The 27,237-nt window shown below is 41.5% G+C and overlaps 1 protein-coding gene across 1 annotated transcript in view; it reads left to right on the forward strand.

Moving 5' to 3' along the window:
* The window catches only part of MAML3 (mastermind like transcriptional coactivator 3), a 402,002-nt gene extending 379,293 nt beyond the window's left edge, over positions 1-22,709 (forward strand). Inside the window, exons 3-5 of the mRNA XM_088451440.1 lie at positions 6,714-6,941; positions 11,567-11,651; positions 19,568-22,709. Coding sequence (XP_088307566.1) covers positions 6,714-6,941; positions 11,567-11,651; positions 19,568-20,544 — 1,290 coding nt within the window. The 3' untranslated portion in view covers positions 20,545-22,709. The remainder of the gene's footprint in view (positions 1-6,713; positions 6,942-11,566; positions 11,652-19,567) is intronic.
* Positions 22,710-27,237: the final 4,528 nt, after the last annotated feature.

The raw sequence follows: 27,237 nt of genomic DNA on the forward strand, positions 1-27,237 counted from the left end.
CTATGACATGATGTTATCAACGTACACTGCGACACGTTGGCGATGAGTTTCAGCTGCTGATGTGCCCTTTAGACGCAGAAATCTGGTCACACTACACACCTCAATGTTTGACCATGTTTTCGCCAGCCCCGCCATCTTATACCTGATGGTGGGACAGTATGAGTTGTATGAGGCGCAGTCTAATGGCCGTGAGGGGAAGCAGTGGTCTACCTCCTCTGGCCTGGCGGGAAATTAGAGTGAAATGGAGAACATTACACATGTGCGAGGTCTTGTTACCTTACTTATTGAACCACCCTTGTGTGTGTTTATATTTTTATATATATATATATATATATATATTATATATACACACACTGTCCAAGGTACCCATAAAAAAGAAAAAGGCGGCACTCCAAATGATGTGACAAAAGTGCATTCAAATCATCAGCGTGACATCAAAAGCATCATGCTATTGATGTCACGCTGATGATTTGAATACACTTTTTGTCATATTATCAATTGGAGTGCCGTCTTGTTCTTCTTTATGGGAACCTTGGACAGTGTATCTTTATCCAGGAAGGCACCCAGCTCATGCTCACGTTGTTTGTAGTGCCAGGCTACATTGGAACATATATATATATATATACACTAAATGGACAAAAGTATTTGGCCACACCTGTTAATTATTTAATTGATGTGTTTCAGTCAGATCCGTTGCCACTGGTGTATTATATCAAGCACCTAGCCATGCAGTATCCATTTGCAAACATTTGTGATACAAAATGGGTCATTCAGAAGAGCTTAGTGACTTCAAGCGTGGTACTGTGATAGGATGCCACCTTTGCAATAAGACAGTTTGTGAGATTTCATCCCTGCTAGAAATTCCAAGGTCAACTGAAAGGGATTTTATTAGAAAGTGGAAGCGTTTAGGAACAACAGCAACTAAAAGCGGAAGATCACGTAAAATCATAGAGCGGGGTCAACGACTGCTAAGGCACATGGTGCGTAAAAGTCGCCAACGCTCTGCTGATTTCATAGCTGAAGAGTTCCAAACTTCCACTGGCATTAATGCAAGCACAAAAACTGTACAACAGAAGCTTAATGAAATGGGTTTCCATGGCCGAGCACCTGCCTACAGGCCTCACATAACCAAGTCCAATGCCAAGCGTCGGATGGAGTAGTGTAAAACACACTGACACTGGACTGTGTTCTGTGGAGTGACAAATCATGCTTCTCTGTTTGGCAGTCAGATGGGCAAGTCTGGGTTTGGCGGATACCGGAAGAACGTTACCAGCCTGACTGCATTGGTGAGGGAGGGATAAAGGTATGGGGCTGTTTTTCAGTGTTTGGACTAGGGCCCTGATTCAGAGCCGGACGCTCTGACCAGAGCGCTCGCTCTGAATCAGGGCCCACCTCCATAAATATGGAGCGTCCTCCTGGACGCTCGTATAGCTGTGGGTCACCACCCACAGCTTATACGAGCGTGCAGGATGATGGCCGCGATGGTCTTCACCATCGCGGCCATCGCCACTGCGAGCAGAAGCCTGCGGTTGAGTTTCTCAACCGCAAGGCCAGGAGTGATTTTGGCTCTATCAGAGCCAAAATCACTCCCACTGACATCACTAGTGATGTCAGTGGGGCCGGCTTCTGACGGTAGGCGTTCCCTTGGGAACGCCTCCGTCTGGCAGGCACGCCCCCGGCACGCCCACCAAAGGGGGCGTGCTGTCAATCAACATCGACAGCATGCCCCCTTTGATCAGACACTACGAGCGAAGGAAAGTCCTTCGCTCGTCGCGTCTCGCGCATGCGCACGACGGAGCTCCCTCCGTCGTGCGCATGCGCAGTGCAGTCCATCGACCCACTTGCGAGCGGACAGCCGCTCGCGAGTGGGTCTGAATGAGGGCCTAGGCCACTTCTCTCCAGTGAAGGGCAATCTTAAGGCTTCAGCATACCAAGACATTTTGGACAATGCTATGCTTTCAGCTTTGTGGCAACAGTTTGGGGAAGGCCCTTTTCTATTCCAACTTGACTGTGCCCCACTGCACAAAGCAAGAACTATAAAGACATGGTTTGATGAGTTTGGTATGGAAGAACTTGACTGTCACTGGTCTGCACAGAGCCCTGAACTCAACCCCATCAAGCACCTTTGGGATGAACTGGAACGGAGATTGTGAGCCAGGCCTTCTCATCCAACATTAGTGGCTGAGCTCATAAATGCTCTACAGAATGAATGGGCACAAATTCCCACAGAGACACTCCAAAATCTTGTGGAAAGCCTTCCAAGAAGAGTGGAAGCTGTTATAGCTGCAAAAGGGGGACCAACTCCATAATAAAGTATATGTATTTGAATACAATGTCAATACAGTCCCTGATAGTGTAATGTTCAGGCATAATTTGAATACAATGTCAATACAGTCCCTGATAGTGTAATGTTCAGGCATCCGAATACTAAGAGCATGATTTGTCTGCTTTCATTGAGCGTTCACCTCTCATGAAGGTGCATGCGCTTTGTTTCAGGGTTTACCGCACATTTGCGTATCTCTGGAAAAATGGAGTCTGTGCCATTTTCCCTGTGATTTATGCAGCATAAGCAGAAAACTAAGTATAGTCTATGGGTGCACTGCATACCATCCACCCATTATAGATACGTCCCTGAAACGCAGCCAGTTAGCTGTTGCTGAAGCAGTCTGCAGTGTTTATGCCTCACTTATCTAGTTATAACAAAATGGTAGTTTGATAAATAAATCATTTAATTTAGTGAAGCGGTAATAAATCCAAATTGTCCTAAACAGTATTAGGTGTGGGTTTAGCATTGCAACAATCATTTCTGATCCTTTTAGCATGAAGGATGTTCTCAGCATATTATTGTAGCAGCTGCACTTCTTGTACCACAGTGACACTGGTCTAACAACATCAAAACCGTTGACGCATTACAGTCGTACAAGACTATTCGAAAGGCGTCCAGTCAATATATGCTGTTTACATGCCTGTCACAAGCTGAAGGCTTTCTTTACTGTTCATTAAAATGATTGCAAGTGCCAGAGAAAAGTGTAAGATGTAATGCATTTCAAGTTTTAAACAAGCCTTTATGTTTTTTTTCACGCGGCAGGGAATTCCGGGCCGTTGTGTGTGTGTGTGTGTGTGTGTGTGTGTGTGTGTGTGTGTGTGTGTGTGTGTGTTGGTGTTGTCCATTACACCATCTGTTCAGTATTATGCTCTCAGTTGCCAGGCTACCTGCTCTATGCTGTCACACTTGACTGCTTAGTTGTATGTTAGCAGCATTATCCCAGACGTACTGTGGGGGCTGGAGGGGTGGGGAGAACTGTAGTCACGATTAAGCCATCTGCAAGTATGGGGGAGGGAATGAAAAAGGTGGTGATGTTGAAAGGGGAGTTGGGGTGGGGGGGACGTAGAGAGAGCAGCAATCACCCAGAGAGGGGAATGACACTCAGCATCAGACTGATAACACCATCTGCTGGTATAAAGCAAGAATTTTGTGCTTCGTCCATGTAATGTACAATTGACACTATGCCAGGTTCAACAATATGAAACAGATTTTTAACACAAATCTTATTAAAGTATTTTCAAGACTGTATGGTATAGGATCAGCCTACCACTAAACTAGGTCTTGGTACTCTTCTTTATTGTATGCATGTTGTATGTAAGAGGATAAACTCCATCTCAATAGTCTTAATCTGTTTAGTAAGTCAGCTTCAGTAGATATCCTTTCATGCCGTATATCCATGGCGTAAAATAAATGTACATAGAGTTGCTAGGCTTGCCATATCATCCCTTTCATTTGGGGCACATATGAATTACACAGGTTCTGTGGCTGGGTGACTTCAAGTCTCTGTTTCACCTGGTTTTATTCAGCCATAGAACCTGAGTAATTCACATGTCCAGAATTAAAGGGATGATACAGGAAGTCTATGTATTACTAGCCTCTTGTTTTTAATCTCTGTAATGTAGAGTTTTAAAACACCAGAAATGACAGGTGTGGTATGTAATGTCAATATGGTATGTTGACATGGACGTTCTGTTGACACCGTCATTTTGCGGACATTGTGCATGTCAACATAGTTTTTTTAAAATGTTTGAGCCCTAACCCTAAACTTAACCCTAACACTGACATGTACTGTTGACATTCTGAATGTCGACATAATGACTACATAACGAAAATTACAATGAACCAAAAGCATTTATACAAATCCAGGTGATAATGCCATGTCCTCAATGTGCTGTAAGCGAGTACCTTGCCCTCCTTTAGGACGGTATTGTGCATTTATACCATAATGTAGTAAATTCTTCATAGCTTTAGTAATTGCCAATCTTACTTTTAGTCAGTAGTTTGTTTGGGGTTTTAGAGTTTTATTAAAAAGGTGCTTTATTAAAAAAGCTGATACTAATTTGCCTTGTTATATGAGCATTGGAGATCATTTGGACGATACTTTGAGGAACAGGCTTTTATGCATGGCCCAATAGAACCATGAACAGAACAGGGTGCTTATTAAGGTGCCATGGTCAGTTTAAAGCCTGAATATTACTAAACGTCACACCATTGCATCGGTGTAGGTTCTGTCAGCTACTGTATTAGCAAAAGCAGCTAAAGTTGTTTTGTTCATATTGATTTAATGCGTTACTGATCCTCCGGTCTATATGACTGTAATGCTGTGCAAAAGCCAGCCAAGAGTGAGTCACTACTAGATAGCAGAGACTGACATATTTCTATATTCCCAGCAGCACTTCATATATCCATCACCAGGGCCATAAGGGTCACTTATCTCCATCAGTGTGTGTGTGTGACGCATGCCGCTCTATGTACTAGGCATCTGCAGATGGGAAGAAGTTTTCCTGTGTGATGTGGTAATGAGCGACATTGGGAGGGGCACTTCGTTACCAGTTCAGAGAGGGCGTTTAGCATGTGGATAAGAGCAGTGAAATGTATAAGAGGGAGGTTGCTGCCTCCTCCCTTCATTACACAGCCTGTGCAGGCATGATCGTATTTTAGAGGAGTAAACTGTGTGACCATCTAGTTGCTGCTAGATTAAAAATCATAATGTAGTGTAGATGTTCTGCCCTTGGGAAATTAAAGATAAGCAGTCTTCAAATGACAGGCTGTCTCCTTGGCTGATAACAATGAATTAATACAGCCTAGACAAAGGTCTCTTTAATTCACCATTTCACATTACAATCCTTTGTTATAATGGAACTAATTTGAAGTTGGTTGTTGAGCAAATTAACAGCAACTGAAGGTTTTTTTTTCTTTTAGTGTTTTGTTCTAATATGATGTAACCACAAAGACAAATAAAAGTGATGGCATTGCCACTGAGACAGATCATCGGCATCCATAGCAAAGGGAATGAACAGAAAGAAATTATTGTTCCCAGAGGTTGTAACTGGAACAAGTGTAGATGTACACAATATATTACCAGCCGTACTTTCTCTATTGGTAACCCTGCCTACATTACAGAAGCATGGATCTGATGGTGATCTGATTGTACTTTATTCAGGAAACCACAACTCCTATAGGATGACCATGGTTTTATTGTGGAGGAATGCTGTTGCTTCTCCTTCCTATGACCGTTCACATCAATATCAACGATACACAAAAGCCATATGAAATATAAAGGGGCTGATGCAGGGTTAAACACGTCAGATTTGCTGACATATATTGTGTGCTTATTTACTTTGCATGCTCCAGAGCCATCTCCACTTGCAGCTGAGGGGTATAACTGAGTGGTAGGGTGGTCACACACCAGGGGTGTATCTATAATGGGTGCAAGGTGTGCACACTGCACACCCTGCACCCATATTTAGAATTTTTACCTCTCAGGAGTCCCACGTCGGCGGTATCAGAGCTGTACAAATCGTCTGGAAAATGGCGGCAGTGACCATTTTCCCGTCATTTTGCGCATACGCTGTAGGGTAATCGCCAGGAAAATGGCGCCCAGTGCGCTGCCGGCCACCGGAGAAGAGGAGGGGGCCCCGGATGGAGACTACACACAGGCCCCCTCATCTCTTAATACGCCCTTTGTCACACACAGACTAGGTTTAGTGAGCATGTGGTATTGTAATTGCAGACTACGCTGAGTTGGGCACAGGTGTAATTGTGCCAGGTTCCTGATGAGTCTGGTGCACTGATAATGATGACTGCTATGAAATCAAAGCATACAGATAGGAGCAGTCTTAAAATGTTCACTTATTTCTAAGATTAGGAGGACTAGATTGATATAGAGGAGCATGAAGTGTCACTACTGTCTGGTAATGGGTTGGCTGATCAATGATTGAAGCTCTGGGCTCCTGTAAAATATATTTTAGGTCTGGATATCATCCCATAATTTGATTCTCCTGCTCAGCAAGTGAGGTCATATACTAGCTGCGTCAGTGTTAGGGAATGGTTATTCTGTTGGTCCTATCCCTCCTCTTGTTCTGTATATGTTTTATGTCTTATTAGGATCGTACACGTTTTCCCCTCAAAAATTGCTGAACTGTGCTGTGTATTGATTCAAGATTTATTTTTTTGTCCTCCAAGTTGTATCTGATTTATATTTTATTAATAGAAAAGCTAAAATTCATATTAATACATCTGAAAGTTATCAGAAATGCACTGAACAATCTGTATTTTATTATGATATTTTCCTATCTGTAGATTATTTTGTATCCCCAGGAAATGAGGAAAGTAATAGCCTCTTTCTTCTTCTTCTTCTTCTTCTTCTTCTTCTTCTTCTTCGCAGGAGCAGAATACGGTTGGGATGTCAAGACCTGCTGGTCCCATGCAACAGTCTGTGCCAGGAGCTAGTGCAAACTCGGGGGGTCCTGGCTTCATGCCCAGCCAGCCTCAAGCTGCCATAATGAAGCAGATGCTGATAGAACAGAGGGCCCAGTTACATGCTATGGAGCAGCAAAAGCAGCAGTTTCTCAGGGAGCAGAGGCAGCAGCAGCAGCAGATCCTGGCTGAGCAGGTGCAGTGACAATGCTTATTTACCTCCGTCAACAAACCCACGTCAGTAACAATTGTGGTCACGATTCCTCATTTGGTAAACGGTGGCACATTTCCCTCTGGTCCTAGTGGAGCAGCGAGCGTTGCCATCTTATGTCATCTTTATTGTACACTATTGTGAGCACATTACGCGTTTCCTCTCACCAGATAAAATATGTACTTCAGAAAGTAATCTGAAGCATGATTATAATCTTGTTCTGTTTAAGGTAAAAACATGATCCTAATATCTACAGTACCAGGCTCTGAATAATCTTATAATCAAACAACTTTTTCCATTTTGTAGAAAATAGTATGATAAATAAACATCAGCCATGACTGAGCTGAAATGAAGCAGCAGTGCCCTCTAGTAGCCATGCTTACTAACTGCACACGTCTTCTCGGAAAATGTTACCTTTCAGGTTGTAAACTGGGTGATACTTTATACATTAGCTATGTTATATATATAATAATGTCATTGCCATACATTTTTCCCAATGTATTGAGGGTGGTGATGGCAGCTGTGTCACATGACTGAGTGATTGGCAGACAATTTACCCTATGTATGGATGGCTGTGATGGCAGCTGTGTCACATGACTCATTTTGACAGTGTTCAGTAATAGACTATATAAAGACCAGTGGGGGTAATATATTCTTAGTATTCTTACAGAGATAAACAAACAAGTAACTTGCCATGACTAAAATTTAAATTTATGTATTATAAAGAATTATCTACCCCTTTACTGATGCTATAAAGTAAATATAAAATCTAAATTGCCTTTTACACAAGACCTACAAATAAAATTCACAGATATATATTTGAAGGTTTCAGGATCTTATAAGGAAGGAAGATATCTTCAGATTAATTTGTGATTGTGGTAGCAGACATTTCCTATACCCAACTTGATTTCCTGTCCGCTAATCCCACTGAAGGACACTGCAACCAACTTCTCTGGTTGATAATGTAGTATAATAATATGCAGCTACCCAGCAATTGTTAATATAATGTGATGTATCTCAAGATGCAGGAACTTTTATATATCTCTAAATGCTACTAATAGGTTCATTGTGAAAAGTAACTTTTGTTTCAGAATAAAATGCAAAGCCAGTGTTTTTCTTTTTCTCAGTTTTAATTATTTAAAATTACTAAGGGACATATTTATTATAATATGTGTCTGCCCCCGAAAAGTAATAATCCTTATCACAGCATATTGTTGCAATGAGAATTCATTTTTCTTTCAGATGCACTAATTTAAATCAAAATAAGAGCCCATCCCGGCAATCAGTTAGAATTAGATCATGCGGTCACTTTACTAATGCCTTCAGATACTGGGTGAGCTACTACATGTACGGCTCTCCAGGAGCAAGATTCCTCTCTGGCAGGGCTGCCCCAGTGAGGATTATGGACTAGCAGCAGCTGAAGATGGTGTTAGCTCACTCATGCAATGGGGATGGCAGATGCAAGGGCCGACTGCCGTAAAGCAGGAGACAGCTCTGATTATCTCCTGCTTTCTCTATTGTTACTTTCCAGCAACACTTAATTCTGCCCTTAAATATCTGGAATCAGCAGTTTACACATATCTTAGGGGCAGTATTGATGAATAATAAGAGATCAGGTGCTTTAATGTGATGCATGTTGCTAGTTATGTTTGCATTACTACTCAAAAGCACATTTCTAGGTGCAATTTGGTCAATGTAATAAAAAGTTCCATCCACAAAAAAGTGACTCCTGGAATAAAGACCCTCACAATGTTCCCTAATCCTAATTATTAATATAGGCAGTATTTTAGGAGAATAACATACGGATAGAGTACTGACAGATTTCTGTAAGTATTATAACCCTTAAGGGGGGTATCCACTAGACGATAAAGTTGAACGATTGAACGATAATGATAAAATCGTTCGATAATCGTCTGAACATCGTTTGAACATCGTTTGCAAATCGTGCAGTAATTGTTTCTAACGATGTACGATGCGCGCTCCCGCTGGTCGTTTGATCGTCTCCTCCATCGACTGAACATGCAGGTCAATTTCACTTGATTGCTTACAAATCGTTTACACATCGTTTACACATCGTTTACACATCGTTTACACATCGTTCACGCTGAACGATCAAACGATGAACCACTATCTGCCCACTATAGCTGAAAACTCTCAATCACAGATTAAAACAACATAGTTTATTGTTATATCTTTTGCAAATCGTTTGCATATCTTTTGCAAATCTTTTGCAAATCTTTTGCAAATTGTTCAGAGTGGAAGATCATATTTCAAGGGAAACTTCAAGGGAAAATCGTTAAGAGGTTGGACAGGGATAAAATCGTCTAGTGGATGCCCCCCATAACTCTACCCCGCCCCTCACCACTCCTGCAGCCTAACCCTACTCCCCCTGTCCTGCAGCCTAACCCTAACCCTCCCATGCCGCAACCTAAACCTAACCAGTGGCGGCTCCAGAGGTTTGGCTGCAGCACAATCCAAAATTCAAATAGGGGAGCCACACCAACTGTCATTTCAAATGCTGCCAAACATAGATGGCTGGGACTCACTGGCAGTTGGTGTGGCTCCCCTATTTGGATTTTGGACTGCGCTGTAGTCAAAACCTTGGGGCCTCCACTGAACCTAACCCTCCCCTTCCGCAGCCTAACCCTCCCCCTAACTCTAAAGCTTGGTACAAGCTAAGATGACGGATCGGCCATACGTCCGATCCGCCATCCTATCTGACGATTGGCACATGTATATAAACTTACCAGTCGCCAATTCGTTGTGTCATGCCTGACGTTACATGTGCCCGCCCAGTCGTGATGTCAGTCAACGGCAGCCTCTGCAAGTATGCGCGCAGGCGACTGACCGTACACACAGTACGATGTGCCGATATATCTGTGCTGTACAGCCAATGCTATATGTCTGTGAGCGACATTGTTCACAGACATATCGCTGGTACACACCTGATGACGCACCCACAATATATCGGCCGTTCAACTGATATATCGACCAGTGTGAACCCACCATAAGCCTCCCCATAACCCTAATACCTCCACAATCTGTTGGGATGCTGATTAGATTAGTAACATACATTTAGAATGAATGAAGGTAGTGGTCCTAAAGTGGATGCACATTATAACATACATTGTACTATATTACAATTTTCCCATGTGTATGTTTAGTTGTGTACACATCTGATTTACAATGTAGAATAAGGTTTTCTGTAGTCAATGCCAAGGACAGAGAAGGGGCTGTACACTGTGAGACGTGCTATGTGGACAAGTAGACACACACATCAAGGAGCATTGTGGGTCTGTAAATGAACCCTTCACTTATACTGGATTCTGTACCACGATGTATCCTGTAGATGTGGGTGTAGAGGGAGCCAGTTGTCAGTTATGTTTTCATCGAAGACGAGGGGATCAATGAGACCTTGAGCCATGTCTGTCAACTTCTGACACCATGTAGATGTATGTGTGTGTAGAAAGACTGGGGTAACAACGTTCTGGAGAGAAACAAAATATCTCAGCAACTCAGCACGACTAAAACATACCAGACTGCCCAGGAAACAGGAACCTCCCAGCAAGCCTACCACCAATGAGAAACTTCCTGCCCTGCACAGGCAGGTCATACTTTTGCATATCCCATGCTTCATGCCCTTAGCCTGGCTACACCTACAGTATGTGGATTGATTCATCCAGCTCCATCTACAAAGCACTGAATGTGTGGATAGTTTGGCCATGTATGCAATGGACAAAGCTACTTAGTTGCTTTGCACCCAGCACTTCTGTAGCCGCAGCAGCCAGCAGGGAGTGTTGAGTGGCTGTGCCCCTGACACGTAGTGAGACATGGTATGGCTACAACAGACATCCAGTTGGTGTACTTGGAGCACAATGAGCACTAATGGTTTGGACAGAGCCGTAACTAGATTTTTGCTGCCCTGTGCCAGAGAGAGCATTGGTGCCACCCTCCCCCCCATTTTTTAAATAGGGACATAAGATAGTGCACCTGAAAAAGGGCCATGGCCTCATGGGGAAGGGCCAGGGAAGAGATATGGCTCCTCCTGGGGCAGCCAGGAGATGCTGGGGATAAAAGAAGGAAGAAGCTACAAGTGAGAATTATAATAAACAGGAAAATTGACAGGCCCAAACAGCACCCCCTGCCCTGCGGTGCCCTGTGCCATGGCACAGGTCGCACCACTCTAGTTATGGCCCTGGGTTTGGAAGCACTGTACTTCAAAGCTAGACCCAGGGCCGTAGCTAGGGTAGTGCGGCCGTTGCCATCGCACAGGGCAGCACAGGTCAGGGGGCGCTGTTTGGGCCTGTCAAATTTCTGTTTATTATCATTCTTGCTTGTAGCTTCCTCTTATTTCATCCCCAGCATCTCCTGGCCTCTCCTATCTCTTCCCTATCCCTTCCCCATGAAGCCATGGCCCTTTTTTGGGTGCATTATGTCCCTTAGAAAAATGAGGGGGCGCCAATGCTCTTTCTGGCACAGGGCACCAAAAAGTCTAGTTACGGCTCTGGCTAGACCTTATAGTGACTTCAGGGAGGGAATATTGTCCTCATGTTTTCTCATTCACTCAGCTTTGTCTCCTCTCTTATACTATCTCTTTCTTATTTCCACAGCAGCTGCAGCAGCCACACATGAACAGGCAGCATCTCCCGCAACAGAGGAATCCTTACACTGTCCAGCAAGTTAGCCAGTTTCAAGGTGAGCTGAGAGTGCACACTGCACTGTCACTGAGGGGTGAGGAAGGGACCACAGTGTTCTTGAGTATAGTATTGCTCTTTTCATTAGTCACTAATTATATAACCAGTTAAGTCACCATGCAACCTGCATATTTCATACTTGTCGGGATTAACATGGACAATATGGCAAAGTAGCTTCCTTCCATGTACACCTTATATTTCACGGCCATTGCAAGGTTACTTGGTGCCCTAGCCCCCGCTTTTCTTCTTACCAGCTGTTGAGAAAGCATTGGGGAATGGGGGTGGCACGCAGGTCGAGGGGCTATCAGTCGCACGTCTGCCCGTGATGCTGCTCCTGTGTTGTCAGTAATGGGCAGGAGTACGGTGCTATGATGTTAACCACCTCAGCTGGGAGTACTGGCCTCAGTCAGACCAATAATAGTAACTATCACTTATATAGTAGCTTCGACTGCACTTTTATAACCTGACACTTAATAAGCATAGTATACATTGCAGTTAGTGTAAGTCAGGCTTCATTAGTGGATATTTACAACTGAAGCACGGACGCAAAAAAACAGTGGGCGGTGTGACCGAGACACATGAAATCCGTCAAATGTACACATAGACGAACACATAGCTTAATTGGCATATCCTTAGGCTGCAGTGATCTCAGAATCACTCAGAAACAGCCCATCTATGTCTATATGGCCTTTCTACAAATCCATGTACGCTTACACTATACAATTATCATAACTGCCATGTGTTTTTACATATAAAATATACTTTTGACGTACATATGCCTCTCCCTACCCTAACCCTCCCTCCACGGTGCCTGAACCTAAACTCCCCCCTAGGGCTACACCTAACCTTCCCCTACCCACACCCTAAACCTAACCCTCCCCCCTAGTGCTTAACCCTAATTCATAACCCTCCCGATAACTGCAGTACTAACCATCGGGATGTTAGCGCCGGGATTCTGACAGGTGTCGGGATTCCGGTGCCTTCATTCTAAGCGCCGGCATCCCAACTGTCGGGACACTGACCGGATCCCATATACACTATGTAGACAAAAGTGATTGGACACCCCCCCGCGGAAGCATAATGCATACCGTCATACCATTGCACACGAGTTCCAAATGGCCACGAATGTGGTGGTTTTGACAATAACACTTCGTAGGGAGGCCCATGCACTTGCAGTTCTACAGAAACAACTGTGTTTTATCAGGACCACAATGCCACCTGTCATGGTTCCAGGGCGATGCTGGACTGGTATACAGATAATTCGGTAACCCGGATGGACTGGCCAGCTCAGAGTTCATATCTTAGCCCCATTGAGAACCTCTGGGATGAATTGGAGCGACGAGCGCGTTCTAGGCTGACTCACCGTCTTCAGTGTGACAGTTGGTCACTGTACTTAAGGCGGAATGGCAAAACATACCGCCTGCTGTTGTCAATAATTCTCATCGGTCCCTGCCCCAGTGGAATTTCAAATCTATTCCCCACCACAAAGACACTAAGGTTAACCTACCTGTATGCAGGGGCGTAAGTTCATCTCAGTCGCCCGGAGGCAAGTTAGAGTTTGGTGCCCCCCCCCCCCCCCCCCAAATAAGGGGGAAAAAAATTGGCATATATATATATATTTATATATATATATATACATAAAATGCACATTTTGTTCCAGGGCCCCAGTTACGATGGTGGGTCAGAGTCATACAGACTCACAGAGTTTCAGCTGACCCTGCAGTACCATATGCTGGTGAGCCTCCAACGGTTCCCGGCGTGTGGCTCTCTGTAACAGTGGTCACTGGGATAGGAGATCAGGCAGGTGTCTGTGGTCCCAGCTCACTGTCCAGCAGCAATGGTGGGTGCACCATCGCTTGCTACAGCGCAGGCTGAGAGGTATCAGATGGGATCCTTCATGTCCCCTATTGCAGGTGTTAGCAGGGCTCCCAGTACAGAGCTGATCAATGCTGCAGCAGAAGCGGGTGCAGAGCTGCAGTGGAAGATCAGCGGCACACTCGTTTTCCTCTCTGAATCACACAAGTGCTGCTGCACATGCTATAGATGGAGGAGCCCCTTCGGGGCTTGGCGCCCAGAGGCAGGCGCCTCCATTGTCTCTGTGAGTTACACCCCTGCCTGTATGTCTTTTGGAATGTGGGAGGAAACCAGAAGAAACACGGGGAGAAAGCATACAGGGGCTGATTCACGCTCCTGCCTTGCCCTTATCAATGTTCTTGATCATATAGTAATCCTAATACTCAGCGGCTACTTGCACCAGACCTATCCTTGGTGCAAGAGATTCTTCTGAATTCAGACAGATGTATGTGCATGCACAATTCTGCATAGCCCACAGTGGTGTCAAACCTTTGAGGGTGGGATGTACTACAGGTAAAATGTGGTTAAAACTCTGTGGTTTGATGTATAAAGCTCCAGACACATTCCAGAGGTAAGAACCCTCTGCAAGACAGTATCAACAGCCCTGAGTCCAATCCCAGACCAAGGCACTATCTGCATGGAGTTTGTAGGTCTGGTATCGATGTTGATGCAGTAGAGCAATATTTTGCTACTGCGTATTCGGCTAAGTTGCACCACGCAGGCGTCCTGGTTGTGTTCATACAGTGTCGCAGTTGCGGTTTCAGATGCATGCACACAGAAGTGTTTTGTAAATGTATTGTGCATTCCCGGGCGGTGACTAAATAGATACATGGAGATGGTCTGCGTGTTATTGGAGTGTAATTGGCTTGTCACTGGTCGCTCACTCAGGTGCTCAATGGTTCAGTTTGGAGGCCATACTCTGACGGACAATGTGCAGCTGCCATAAGGCTGGTGCAAGTTTCATTGGTGCGACCGATGGTGGCATCTAAAGATGCACCAGGCGGTATTGCAGTGCCTATAGATGCTGCAAGTGGGCGTCTTAGTCCTTGCACATTCAGACACACCAATGTACACCAGGGAAGGGCTTTGTAATGGTATAAAGTTGCAAACGGGCGTCCACCAATAGACGCAGCTGCTTCTTCGTCTACCTCTGAATGAGGCCCTGCATGTTCTACCCATGTTTGCATGGGTTTCTTCCGCTTCCTGGTTTCCTTCCACACTTCAAACACATACTGCTAAGAACAGAAATACATTTTGAGCCCATGTTATAAGACACGATGTGGAGTGGTGGATGCTACACTGCACATATACATAGCTATACATATGTATGATATGTACAATTCCAGAGAGCCATCCACACGTGCAGAGCTCCACAGTTTGTGCACACAATCATAAAGATACCATGTGAGCCTGTACACTTTCTAGCTACATGTCAAGGCGAAATGTTATTGAAATGCCAGCGGCTGTTTAGCCGCCGGTTCAAATACAGACTGCGGATGCCCGACAGGATGAAGATCCCAACTGGGGCATGTAAGTACTATTACCCTCCCCTGTCCCCACCCCCCCCAGCCCTTCCTTGGGAGTGCCTATCCCTAAAACTCCCGGGGTCGTGCCTAACCCTAAGTCCCCCTGGGTATGTCTAATCCTAACCCCCCCCTTCGTGCACCCTAAACCTAACCCTCCCGAGGGGGTGCCTAACCCTAACCTCCCCCCAGTGGCACTTAACCCTAACCCCCCTTCCCCTAGCCTAACCCTCCCCGGGGGGGGTGCCTAACCCTTGGTTCCCCCAGAGTTGCCTAAAGCTAACCGCCCCCCGCCCTTGCAGCTAACAGTAAGAGCACCCCAGAATTACCTTGTTCAGTCCTTCTGTGTTCCGGCGTCGGGATTAAGATATGCGTCAGCATTTCGACGCCTATCTGAAATTCCCCGCCGCTCATTTAACTACATCCCGTCAAGGCATGATAAATAATATTGTAGACATTGTTCCAGTCCAGTCATTGCTCCAGTCCTGGAAGGTCCAACTACCCCCCCCATTCCCTAATATATCACAAACAATGCAGGTCATTTACCAAAAAGGAGCAAATGTGGAGTAATCTACAACGACCAATTAGACATTTCATCTCATAGTCTAATTTGTATTAGATTATTGTTAGATAATTTTTTTTTGTTTGGTAAGTGTAACTGTATTTTTACACTTTGTTAGTGAATAGTGAATATTTCCATTTTTAATATTGACATTTTCTGTACCTGTATATTAAATGCAGTTGCCTATCGTGGGTCAGATTAAGGCTTGTGGAGACCCCAGGGCAACTAACTAACTTGGTGCGGCCCCTACCAGTAAAATTAACAAAATTATATACTGACGGCATTATTAAGTGTTATGTGTAAATACTTCCAGCACCACAAATGCATGGAACACACTGTAGTGCACACAGTTCACATTATACAACAACTAAATGACCCAGTTCACATTATGCCACCCTGCCCCACGTGTGTGGAGGCTCTCTGTGAGAGCCCTGGCTGCCCTGTTGTTAATCCGACACTATACCCATAGCCATTCTGTATCCACAAGGCTAGACAAACATGTATCAGCATGTAATTGTTGCTAAATGACCAAATCTTAACCCAACTTGGTGATACACCTTATGGCCAAACTGGTCACATCTTGTCATTTAATGGGTAGACCAGAAGAAAGAAAATAGAGAGGGTACATTTGTTTTCAGTTTGCCAACTTCAACATTATAAACCCCAACATGGTGATTGGCAGAACCATCAGTTTTTATAGTCTACTACCCGGCGTTGGTCGGGATTTTAAGAATGTTTGTTTACACATCATCTTCCAACTAACCTCTCCTTAGGCAGGCCTCACGAAAAGTGTGACACGCTTCCCCATCAACAGTCCTAAGGTCTTCGAAGGAAGTAGGACATGTAACGGTGTAAAGCAAACTTCGGAGATAGAAGCATTCTAAATTTGTAGGATGTACAGTGTAAACATGGCCAAGAACTTCTGTTGCTCTGATACCAGGATGACCATCTACTGTGACTCCCTGTTTTCTGCGCAGAAAAACTTCGGGAGAAGCATTCCATGTGTAATATTTTGGCAGCTCACAGTACAGCAGTGTCCTTGCAAAGTCATCATGTTGACACAGTTGGAAGAAAGAAGTAAATATTGTTGCGTAATTTGGTGTAGTCAGAGAGCTGAGAATGCTGGCAAAGCCTGCTAAAGCTCTCTTCGATAATAAACATTAAGATCATGACAAAACATGACAACACAAAATTCTTGTTCCGAGACCCTACCCATATGTCGTGAGGCTTCACAATGAGCGTCCAGCAAAAGAGGGGTTTTAAATTAATAAAAAATTAACAGTAATTAATTTCGATTTAAATTTTTTTTAAGTTGCCTCCGCCATCTTTTAAAACGCTAATATGTAAAATGTCACGATCTTCGCTTGTAAACTGTGGATTTGAAGTACAGTAGGACAAATTTCCACTTTGATATAGTAGAGATGATAGAAAATAAAAAATAGTAGATAAGCTAAATCCTTTTGTAATTCCATACCTGACCTGTAGAGGGCGAATGATATGCAAAAATTGTGGTTTTTCATTAATTAAAAAATAACAGTAATTAATTTCGATTTCAAATTTTTTTAGTTGCCTCCGCCGTGTTTTAATACGCTTGTATGTAAAATTTCACGATCGTGGCTTGTAAACTGTGGATTTGTATAGAAAAACAGAAGGACAAATTTTTGCTTTTATATAGTAAATAAAAATGTTATATTATTTTTTATTATTATAAAAAAAAAGTTGCATTGACAATTTTCACACCGGTAGTTAGGACAATGCAGTATATTTCAATTATGGCTGTGTCATGTTCCAGGTATTTTGGAAACAACTTTATCTGCACTGTGTGTGATTTACATAGGATCATCTGCCAAGTGGCATGGTTACCTCATCTGTACATTCAGGTCTGTGTACAGTCTGCTAAGATTTCCAATTGCTTCCTAATACAGCATATTAGTCTGATGAAGAGGATTGCAGTATATTTCAGGCACTAAATCCACCCTGCAGGGAATTAGAGAGTAATACATTCTGCTCCATGTTTAACTCATGGGGATATTTATGGAGACAAACCATGAACTCCACGAGTCAGTTGTAAATTGTGCCTGGCAAACATAAAGCTAAGGCGAAACTATATTGTGTTTCCACAGCGCTCAGAAATGCCGGTTAGCAAATAAAACAAAACTGCTGTATTGATAAACCTGGGTTACCCTCACACTGGCTCAGAGATATTGCATTGCAGGAGCAATAACACCTGTGTCTGCTCTGCGTGTAAGTTATCCTGACTTCATGTCAAACGGATTCAGCAATCTGGAAATAGTAAACCCAAGATTGATGCTCCTGACCTCTTAGCTGCCGGAGGGATTACTGCATAGATCAGGTCTTTCCAGCCACTGGATAATAATAATTCATCATGTCATGATAAAGCCTGTTTCTCTGCCTCTATCATCATGCCACACAGAGACACTGGGACAGAACTCTCAATCACTGCAGTTTTGTGTCAGACATACAGTATCCTCTCTTCGCTAGCTCAAGGCATGCTCTATCAAAATATTAATGGAGCTGAGTGTGAACACACTATTGGGGTAGCCTACATTACCTTAGTATTAAATACCACTAGCATCTGTTTCCATGCAGCAACCTTTAATCATGGACGTTAGGAATAAAAGTTTTTTTTTTTTTTTGGAAATTATCTACCCTTTTTTATTTGAATTTAACTCTTCAGTATGTATTAAGTTAACCCAATTTAATTAATTATATTATGGAACTGAGTTAAATAATTAACATGAACAACTGAAGTCTTTGCTTAACAATATGTGCTAAACACTCACTTAACGTGTTATATTCCATTGTTGAGAAGGGGGTATCCTTTATTTTACATTCCTCTGGAGTGTCAGGAACAGGATAATCCAAAAACGTCATACTACTGAGTCATTGACTTGCAGTCTACCTGGTATTGAATTTTCAACACATATTACTGGATGTAAAGGGATATTACCAGGCACTACAAGCTTGACAGACCTGCCATGCTTCTGGCTTTTCCTATATAATAATTCAAGTGTAGCTAAATTTGGCGCATCCTTTATACAAGTAATGCAGCTAGGAGCTCGGAGGCTAGGTTGTGCTGTGTTGGTGCTGGCTACTCTCATACAGTGTTTATGCAATAGTGGTGCACCTGAGTGTACTGTGCGCAGGGTTATGTCGTTTACCTCTGTTAAACGTTCGTTTGAATTGCTGAAGAATTCTGGCAACGTGTATAAGAATATATAATTATTATCCCAGAGATTTACAGGAGCAGGTGCTATGGAGCTGCACTTGTTTTACTACAATCAATACATCCTGTCACAGCGACGCAAGCATATAGATTTTAACTGTTACTGTATTGAACAAGGTTAAACATGATTGACTACACATCATGAGTCTAGCACAGCATGCAATTTTCCTATTATATTGATTTTTATGTTTTTTTCCTCTTATTCCTGCTCTAGTACAACTTCTTGAACTTCAGTTTGATTTTTAGACTGTTATTCAAAATGCAGTCTATTCTTCCAGCGTTATTGATAGAAAATGGATTAGTAGCTGGATAATGATATTTCAAGTCCTGAATTTGCAGAACAATACCTGACCTGTAATAAGATGACTTATTGAGTGTATAGGCTTAGATTTACTAACAATTATCAAACATTAGTAAATAACATGCAATGTTTCAAAAATCTACTCAATAAAGTGAGAGTGTGGTGCAATCACCAGAATTAGAATATTATTCATGTTGCTCATACTAAGCAATGGTTTTATCATGACACTATCGGTATGTTCAAGTCTCTGCAATAAGCATATGATATACTCACTAGAATATGGGTATGGTCTGACCTATAGAATGCAAGTATACTCTAATCACTCCAGTCATGTGTGCACTAACATATTCAGTGTGACTGAGCTATATGTACACATCTATGTGTGTAGATGTCATTGCTTCATGTTCATGATCTTCTTCTGTGCCAGCAGGGTCTCCACAGGACATTGCAGTTGCAAGAAACCAAGCAGCACTCCAGAATATGCGAGCTTCCCGGATGATGGCTCAAAATGCTGGCATGTTGTCTATGGGCCCTTCACAAAATCCAGGCACAATGCCTACAGGCCCCCTGCAACCTGAGATGGGCATGGCTCCATATAGTAATACATCATCAAGTCAGCCAGGAATGTACAGCATGAACACTGGAGTAAACCAAATGATGCAGCATCCAAACCAAAACAGCATAAACATGGCCCACAGTGCTGTGCAGGGCCCGCGGCAGCCCAGTTCTGGACAAACATTGGGAATGGTTGGAGGATTTGGCCAGAATATGCTTGTAAACTCTGTGATGACCCAGCAACATCAGCAAATGAAAGGACCTGTAGGTCAAACTATGACCAGACCTCAAGCTCCACGACTACAAAACATGATGACATCTTTACCACAGGGTGCACAAAATTGGCCCCAGCGTGGATTACAAGGGATAAGAACTAGTGGTGAAATGGGGGGTTACAACAATGGAGCAGTTTATACAGTGCAATCTGGGCAGTCAAGGATGAGCAAACAGCATTTCCAGCAAGGGCTCAGTCAAAGTGTTGTAGACAATACTGGCGCAGTAAGAGCCCTAAACCCAGCAATGAGCAGGCAAATGATGCAGTCGTTACCGGGACAACAAGGCACCAATCAGCCCAGACAAATAATGCCTGTTATGAACCCTGGAGTTCCCAGTATGCCAAGTTATAATCAAGTTCCAACACAGCAATTACCTGGTGTAAACTTTCCTCAGAGCCACCAGAGTCAGGGTTATGACAGGAATCCCAGTCAGGACATGTCATACAGCTACACAGATGCCAGTGCTGGTCCTTTTTCAGGTCTATCAGATGGTGCAGACCTAGTAGACTCAATTATGAGCAGGGGGCCTGGAGACGAGTGGATGCAGGAACTTGATGAATTATTCGGAAATCCATAACAACCCTAACAATAAAATAAAAAATGATACTGTGCTAAATGGAAAAGGACGGTACACACGTCCGTGCCTATTCTGTACAGATGAGCTCAACTGCGGGCAGTTACAGGAATGTCAGGTGGTAACGCATGTCTGTCAGGGTGGCAGTAGCACTTCATGCTCCCAGTAGCAGGCTGTGTGGAGAAGGTTGTTCTGTAGTTTGCAGCCTCAGTGTGATGTGAGCAAGTGTGGTCTGCTCTACAGAGACTGTCCATTGTCAGTGGATTCATGTGTTAGATGTGATAAGGCAAGAGTGGCCAAATATTTGCACGACAACCCGAGAGACTGCAATAGGTCTGTATCATGGGGGCAGAGATACTACGTATGGAGTAAACTTATTTATTTGCTGTTGCGTAATCTTTTGGCTAACCGGCTTAGCCATCAACTATCATGTTTTATAAAGCAGACAGGGAGGCGGCTGGAACAAGTGACCCGGTTTTACATCAGGAAACCAGATAAAACACAGAAATATATTGTATACCTTTCCAATGCTGAAAGAGCTCTGAAGTCTCACAGGGCCCTAGAAGTGGAGAGTGCAGTAAATACGTAAGATCCCACTTTAGTGATGAAAAAAATATAAGGCACAGATTGCACTTCATGTCCTAGAAGTTGGCATTACAATTTCATTCTATATCTATTTTTTTTAAGTGACCTCTGCTCAGAGAGTCCAATATTTTTGGGGGCCGACACGTTTCTACATCACAGATAAGTATTGATCAAACAGAAAGATTCTGTCCTAAAATAAAGTAGGGCCGATCAGCAGAGCAATTGTTACTGTATGGCTAGCCACTAAAAGCTCTTTCACCAATCTTATTTTGTAAATTGAATTCATTACTGCTATTCCACTTTTTGTAGAGTATGAGAACAGGAACATCTATTCAACAGACAAAAGTGGGAAAACACAAAAACCGCAACAAAAAAAAAAAAACGGGTAATTTCAGTAGAATGTAACTGTCCATTCCTGTCAATCACTGTATCCAAACATAGATATCTTTCAGTGTGATAACACAGCATATACTTGCCCTGCTGCTAGAAGAGGACAACACAATCCAGTGCCAAAACATAGCGACAGTGGACTCACCACAAACTGTGGTTTAACATTGAGCATTTTAGCAACAAGAAAAACAATAATCTAATTTATGAATGTGACTGAATTTTGTCTGTTTCATTTTGCCCCATATTTGTCTCACCAAATTAGTTAGGGGTGGGTCTAAATACAGTTTATTGTATTTATTTTCTAACTAGTTATTGACTGGTATGTTTGCACTGCTCTGTAATGTCAAATCATGTAGCTGTAGTCACGTGTATGTCCCCCTAGTTCTTTTTAATAATAATATCATTCTATCATGATTTTGAAAAGTGACCAGGGTATAGCTAGTCTACATAAACCTCCAAACAAAACTTTATCGGGGGGAGCATTAATTTTTTTTTTAGCAGAAATTTTATCCAATATCTAAATCCGCATTTGAAATTGAGACAGATATACATTAGTGACGCATTCTCCTAAGATGACAGCAATGTGTAGGTCATCCACCACCATTAGATGTCACTGACTCTATTACACCACACACCGATGCTTCTGCTACATAGTTCACTTTCATATTAGTGGCCGGTAGACAAAAGGGCATAATCTGTGGGTAAACTTAGATTGATCTCTGTCATTGTAAAGCTTTCCTCCAAATGCTCAACATTGGGACCAAGTAATATATAGAGAGATTATGTTTCCTTTTTTTTAACTATGGTGCTGATGTAAATGTTTGAAAATGGTTATTTGTAAATATCTTTTTACAATAATGCAGATATCACTGGGTCTACTGTCTGTACAAATATATAAATAAAAGTAAATATATATATATAATTATATATATATTATATATATATATACTGTTTGTTTAAAATAGAGTATTTTTATTTCTTTCTCTAACACATCATCAAAGCAGTGGTATTGCACTTCAAATAACTTCTAATTTTATTTTTTGTATTATGTATAACTTACAACAACCTTCTCCATTCAAATCAGGTTTTTTATTTCTTTGAGGTTTTTTTTTTAGGTTTTTAGAGTTTTCAGATTTTTTTTATTGGGTTGTTTCTTGAAATTGTAGATTCCTGGGCTGTAGAAAATGGTGATATTGGCATACCACTTTTGATGAAAAATAAAATGTTATATGAACAGTACGGTGTGTGGACTGGTGTATATTGCCGTTTCTTCCCATTTGGTGGCAGTCAGCAGTAGTATGGGAAAAATAAATCTTCCTCTCGTACAGGTAAATTTGTTTCACTCAGACTTTTGTTTTGCCTTCCTCTATGACAAAAAAAATTATTTATATAGTATGAGGTTGAGCTTAAAGATGAGCAAAATATTTAAAATTATATAAAACTATGTAGTGGCGCCATAAAAAAATAAAATACCTGGCACTCAACCTAATACATATGAACAACGTGTCCAGGTGCCCTTCCCAAGTTTGTAATGATATATGAAGGAAATGTATTGCACTCAGGAACAAAAAAGTTCATACAAATAATTTCATACAGTTGCAGCTAATATAGTCATTGCAGTCAATGTTTCAACGTGTCAGGTCCTGGAGAAAGTACAGCTCTGAAACGTTGACTACAACTACAATATTAGCTATCGTTGCTGCCAATCTTTGTGAGCCCCTTTCATCCATAGCAATGAACAGATTATTTGTCACATTATGGAATAAAATTGGATTTTTTTCAAAAAATTCTTACTGCTACATAGGCAAAAACTCTGCTATGTAAGTGGAAGAAAAAAAAATCAACTTTTTCTAAGTTCTTTTTTTTTGTAATATCTTTTTATTAAAGATTTTTCAAAGGCATAACAATCAGAAAAAGAGTTCCAACATTAGACAATGTTATACAATTGTAGTCAACTAGAAAAGTAGTCAAATGTGCCAGTAAATAGGACACATATAGCATAAACATTTCCAAATGACCCATACATTATGGAAAAATGGTATAGTGACATTGCCATATCATTCCAACAATCATATAATGAAAATAACAATAATAGCTATAAATAAATAATAAAAAAATAAATAAGAAAAATGGAAATCAGTATAATTCAAAAACAATAGTAATAACAGTAAAAATAATACAAATTATAATAATAATAGTAGTAATAGCAACCATGGTTCTGTAGTGTACTTAAGTCTATCTTCCTGTCAACAAGAAAGGATAGAAATGTGAATTCTAATATGGTCTTCCTCAATTTTGATATCACGGAAGTATATAAATACATACCTTACTAATGGACTTCAAGAAATTATTCTGATGATTGTAATTGTTTATATAAGTACCATTCAGTACTTTCAAACAGCTTAAATATGTGTTCTTGTATCTGAGGTTCAAGTATCAGAATATACGGTTCCCATTTGTCATTAAATTTCTAAGCACCTTTACCAATATCTAAGGTTGCTGCTTTGCGTTCAAATTACAGCAATTGTAATAACAAGGCTTTTAGTTCAGTAATCAAAAGGGCAGAGCTTGAGATCCATTTTCGAAGAATTGCCTTATTCGCTAAAGTAACTACCACCGTCAACAATGGGAGAATGCTATTTTTCTTTTGACCAAGATCCCAGTTTTTAAAATTGGTGCACAAAAGAGCCAAAGAGTCAGGACACACTGACAATCCAAACATCAAATTTAGAAAACTGGTTAATTATTCCAAAATTGTCTTATTTTAGTGCACTCCCAGAAGTTATGAAAGAAGGAGGCAGAGTGGTAATGGCATTTAGGGCACGGTCCCGTCTCCTCTGGCACCATATGTTTTCTACATAACTGAGAAATGTAGGCCCTATTGATGGTTATTAAAGGAACTTCTTGTAAAATCGCTGAACGTAAGATTTTCATCATAGAGTCAAAAAGTTTCAGAATATAGGAGTGAGAAATACAAGTCAAACATCCTTTTCCCAATTCTGAACAGTATTCCTCCATAATTTTTCTGGATCTGTGGTAATAAGATTCTTGTAAAGGTATGCTGTATGATAAGGGTGTTGGTGGAGAAAGGTAACAAGCGCTGATATATGATCGGGTTAATTTGTCTGTAACATTGCTGGCGGTAATGATGAAATAAAATGTTGTGCCTGTAGGTACATGAAAAATTGTTTGTGTGGAATTCCAATATTAGTATGTAAGTGCGAAAAAGATTGTATTGTCCACCTGGATCAAATACATCTTTTACCCTCATGATGCCCCTATCTCTCCACATCAAAAAAGTGATATTATCCAAAGAGGGTTTAAAAAGTGGGTTTCCCCACAGGGTAGTATAATTGGAACTATTGTGGCGCCTTCTCAACTTCCTGTTAATAAATATCCATGCTTTATAAGTATCTGCAAATAGAGGGTTAGAAATAATGTCAGGGGGTATAAGATTACGAGTGGAGTGGAGCAATGGAGAGTAAGGATTCGTAATTACAGTATATTATCCAGCTCATTACAGGTATAGTTATCTTTATTTAAGAACCAATCGGAAATGTATCTGAAAAATATCGCTGCTGAGAAGGCAGCTAAATTAGGAACTCCTAATCCCCCATCAGCACGTGATCTCTGTAATTTGGCCATTGCTATTCTAGGTTTCTTGTCTAACCATAAGAATTTAGAAAATAACCTTGTACATAAATCAATATTTTCTCTTGACAAGGCTATTGGCAACATCTGCATAGCGTAGGAAATATTGGGAAGAATCACGTTCTTCAACACAGCAACTCTAGTTTTGGAGTAATGTATATCCCAAGATATTTGATTTTGATCTTGTTCAAATGAAATGCTGATAAAGAGGTAAGTAGACAATGTTGATCTGAAACGGGCATCAATTCTGACTTGTCTATATTAATTTTATATCCTGCGAAGGAACCAATTTGTGTGATAATGTCTAAGATAATAGGGACCGAGCGAGCCGGATCTGAGACAAATAAGAGCATGTCATCAGCAAAAAGGGCTAACTTTAACTCCATCTGACCCACTCGATACCCCGAAATTCTAAAGATTGACGCAGTGCAATTGCCAGAGGCTCTAAAGCCACCGCAAATAACAGAGGTGACAATGGGCACCCCTGTCTAGTGCCGCATAAAATTGGAAAAGATGAGGATAGATGGCCATTACATATAATTTGTGATGCAGAGAATTTATATAGCGTCTTAATTATAGTTATAAATTGCGTGGGAAAATTAAATCAAGACATAGTATCAAAGAGATGATTCCAGGAAATTAAGTCAAACGCCTTCTCTGCATCAAGCGAGAGAAGGACATTTATATCCGATGGTTTTGAGGAGTGTAACCAATGGATTGCAGATAAGACCTTCCTTATATTCAGTACAGAATGATGACCCCAAATTAACCCTGTCTGGTCTTTATGTATAATAGATGGAAGTACGGTCTTCAAGCGATTAGCTAGAAATTTAGTTAATCATTTATAATCTGTATTCAAAAGAGAACTCGGCCGATACGATCCCGGAAGTTCTAGATTTCTATTTGGCTTAGGGAGTATCTTAATATAAGCCGAGTTGAAATAGTCGGGGAGCAGTTTATTCCCTAGTATATGATTAAATACCATTACCAAAGTTTCTTGGGGATAAGAGTTTGTAATATTCATTCGTCAGTCCGTCTGGGCCAGGAGCTTTGCCTGTTTTTAAGGACTTGATGGCCATTTGTACTTCTTCTTGTGTTACAGGCTCCAGTAGTGTGGAGGCCAGAGAGGAAGATAGCTGAGGTATATTTAAAGAGTTTAGAAATGACAAGTGGAGATTGTCATCAGATGGTTTTACTGAATATAATTGTTTATAAAAATTAGAAAAAAATCTCCAAAACCTGCTGACTATCTGTGGTAAGAGTACCATCTTGGCATCGAAGGTGCTTAATTAAAGTAGTGGGAAATTAACCCCGCAACAAGTTAGAGAGAAGTCTACTATTTTTGTTTCCAAATTTAAAAAATGTATCATTTTGTGAGAAAGAATAACAATCTCCCATTTGTACCAATAGTTCTTCAAACTGTCTCTCTTTTTCAATGTAATCAATTTTATGAGGTGTGGTAGGGGATAATTAATATAGCTGATATGCCTCCGTTAGTGCTTGTTGGGAAGATTTGAAAAAATTTATCAAGCTCCTTTTTTGCATGTGCCGAATAAGAAATTATATTGCCGCAAATGACAAATTTAGAAGCCTGCCAAAATAGTAACGGGTCAATTATTTCATATTCTAAATTATCAATTTTATAATTTTGCCAGAAGGTTTCTACTTTATCACGGAATTTAAATGATTGCATTAAGTGAGAAGGAAATCTCCAATGTCTAAACGAACCAGCATCATTTCAGAGGAAATGGACATCCATATTAGTGCGTGATCGGATATCACTATGGGTTCTATTTCTATCGACTTGATTCGTGGAAAAAGGGAGTCTGCTGAAAGGATGTAGTCTATTCTAGAAAAAGAATTATAAGTTGTTGAATGGCATGTAAATTCTCTCTCCAGCGGGTGTCTGACTCAGCATGTATCTGTGAGGTGTAGCTGCTGGGAGAGATAGAGTACGCCCTGTTTAGGTGGACGCAGAGTCTTTTTTGCTGAGGTTTGACGGTCTAGATATGAGGAGGAAATTAAATTGAAGTCTCCACATACTATTAGAGTGGAAGAAGCATGCACGTA

Source organism: Taudactylus pleione, unplaced genomic scaffold (assembly GCF_031769625.1).
Source record: "Taudactylus pleione unplaced genomic scaffold, aTauple2 ptg000548l, whole genome shotgun sequence".
In the NCBI taxonomy this organism is placed as follows: domain Eukaryota; kingdom Metazoa; phylum Chordata; class Amphibia; order Anura; family Myobatrachidae; genus Taudactylus; species Taudactylus pleione.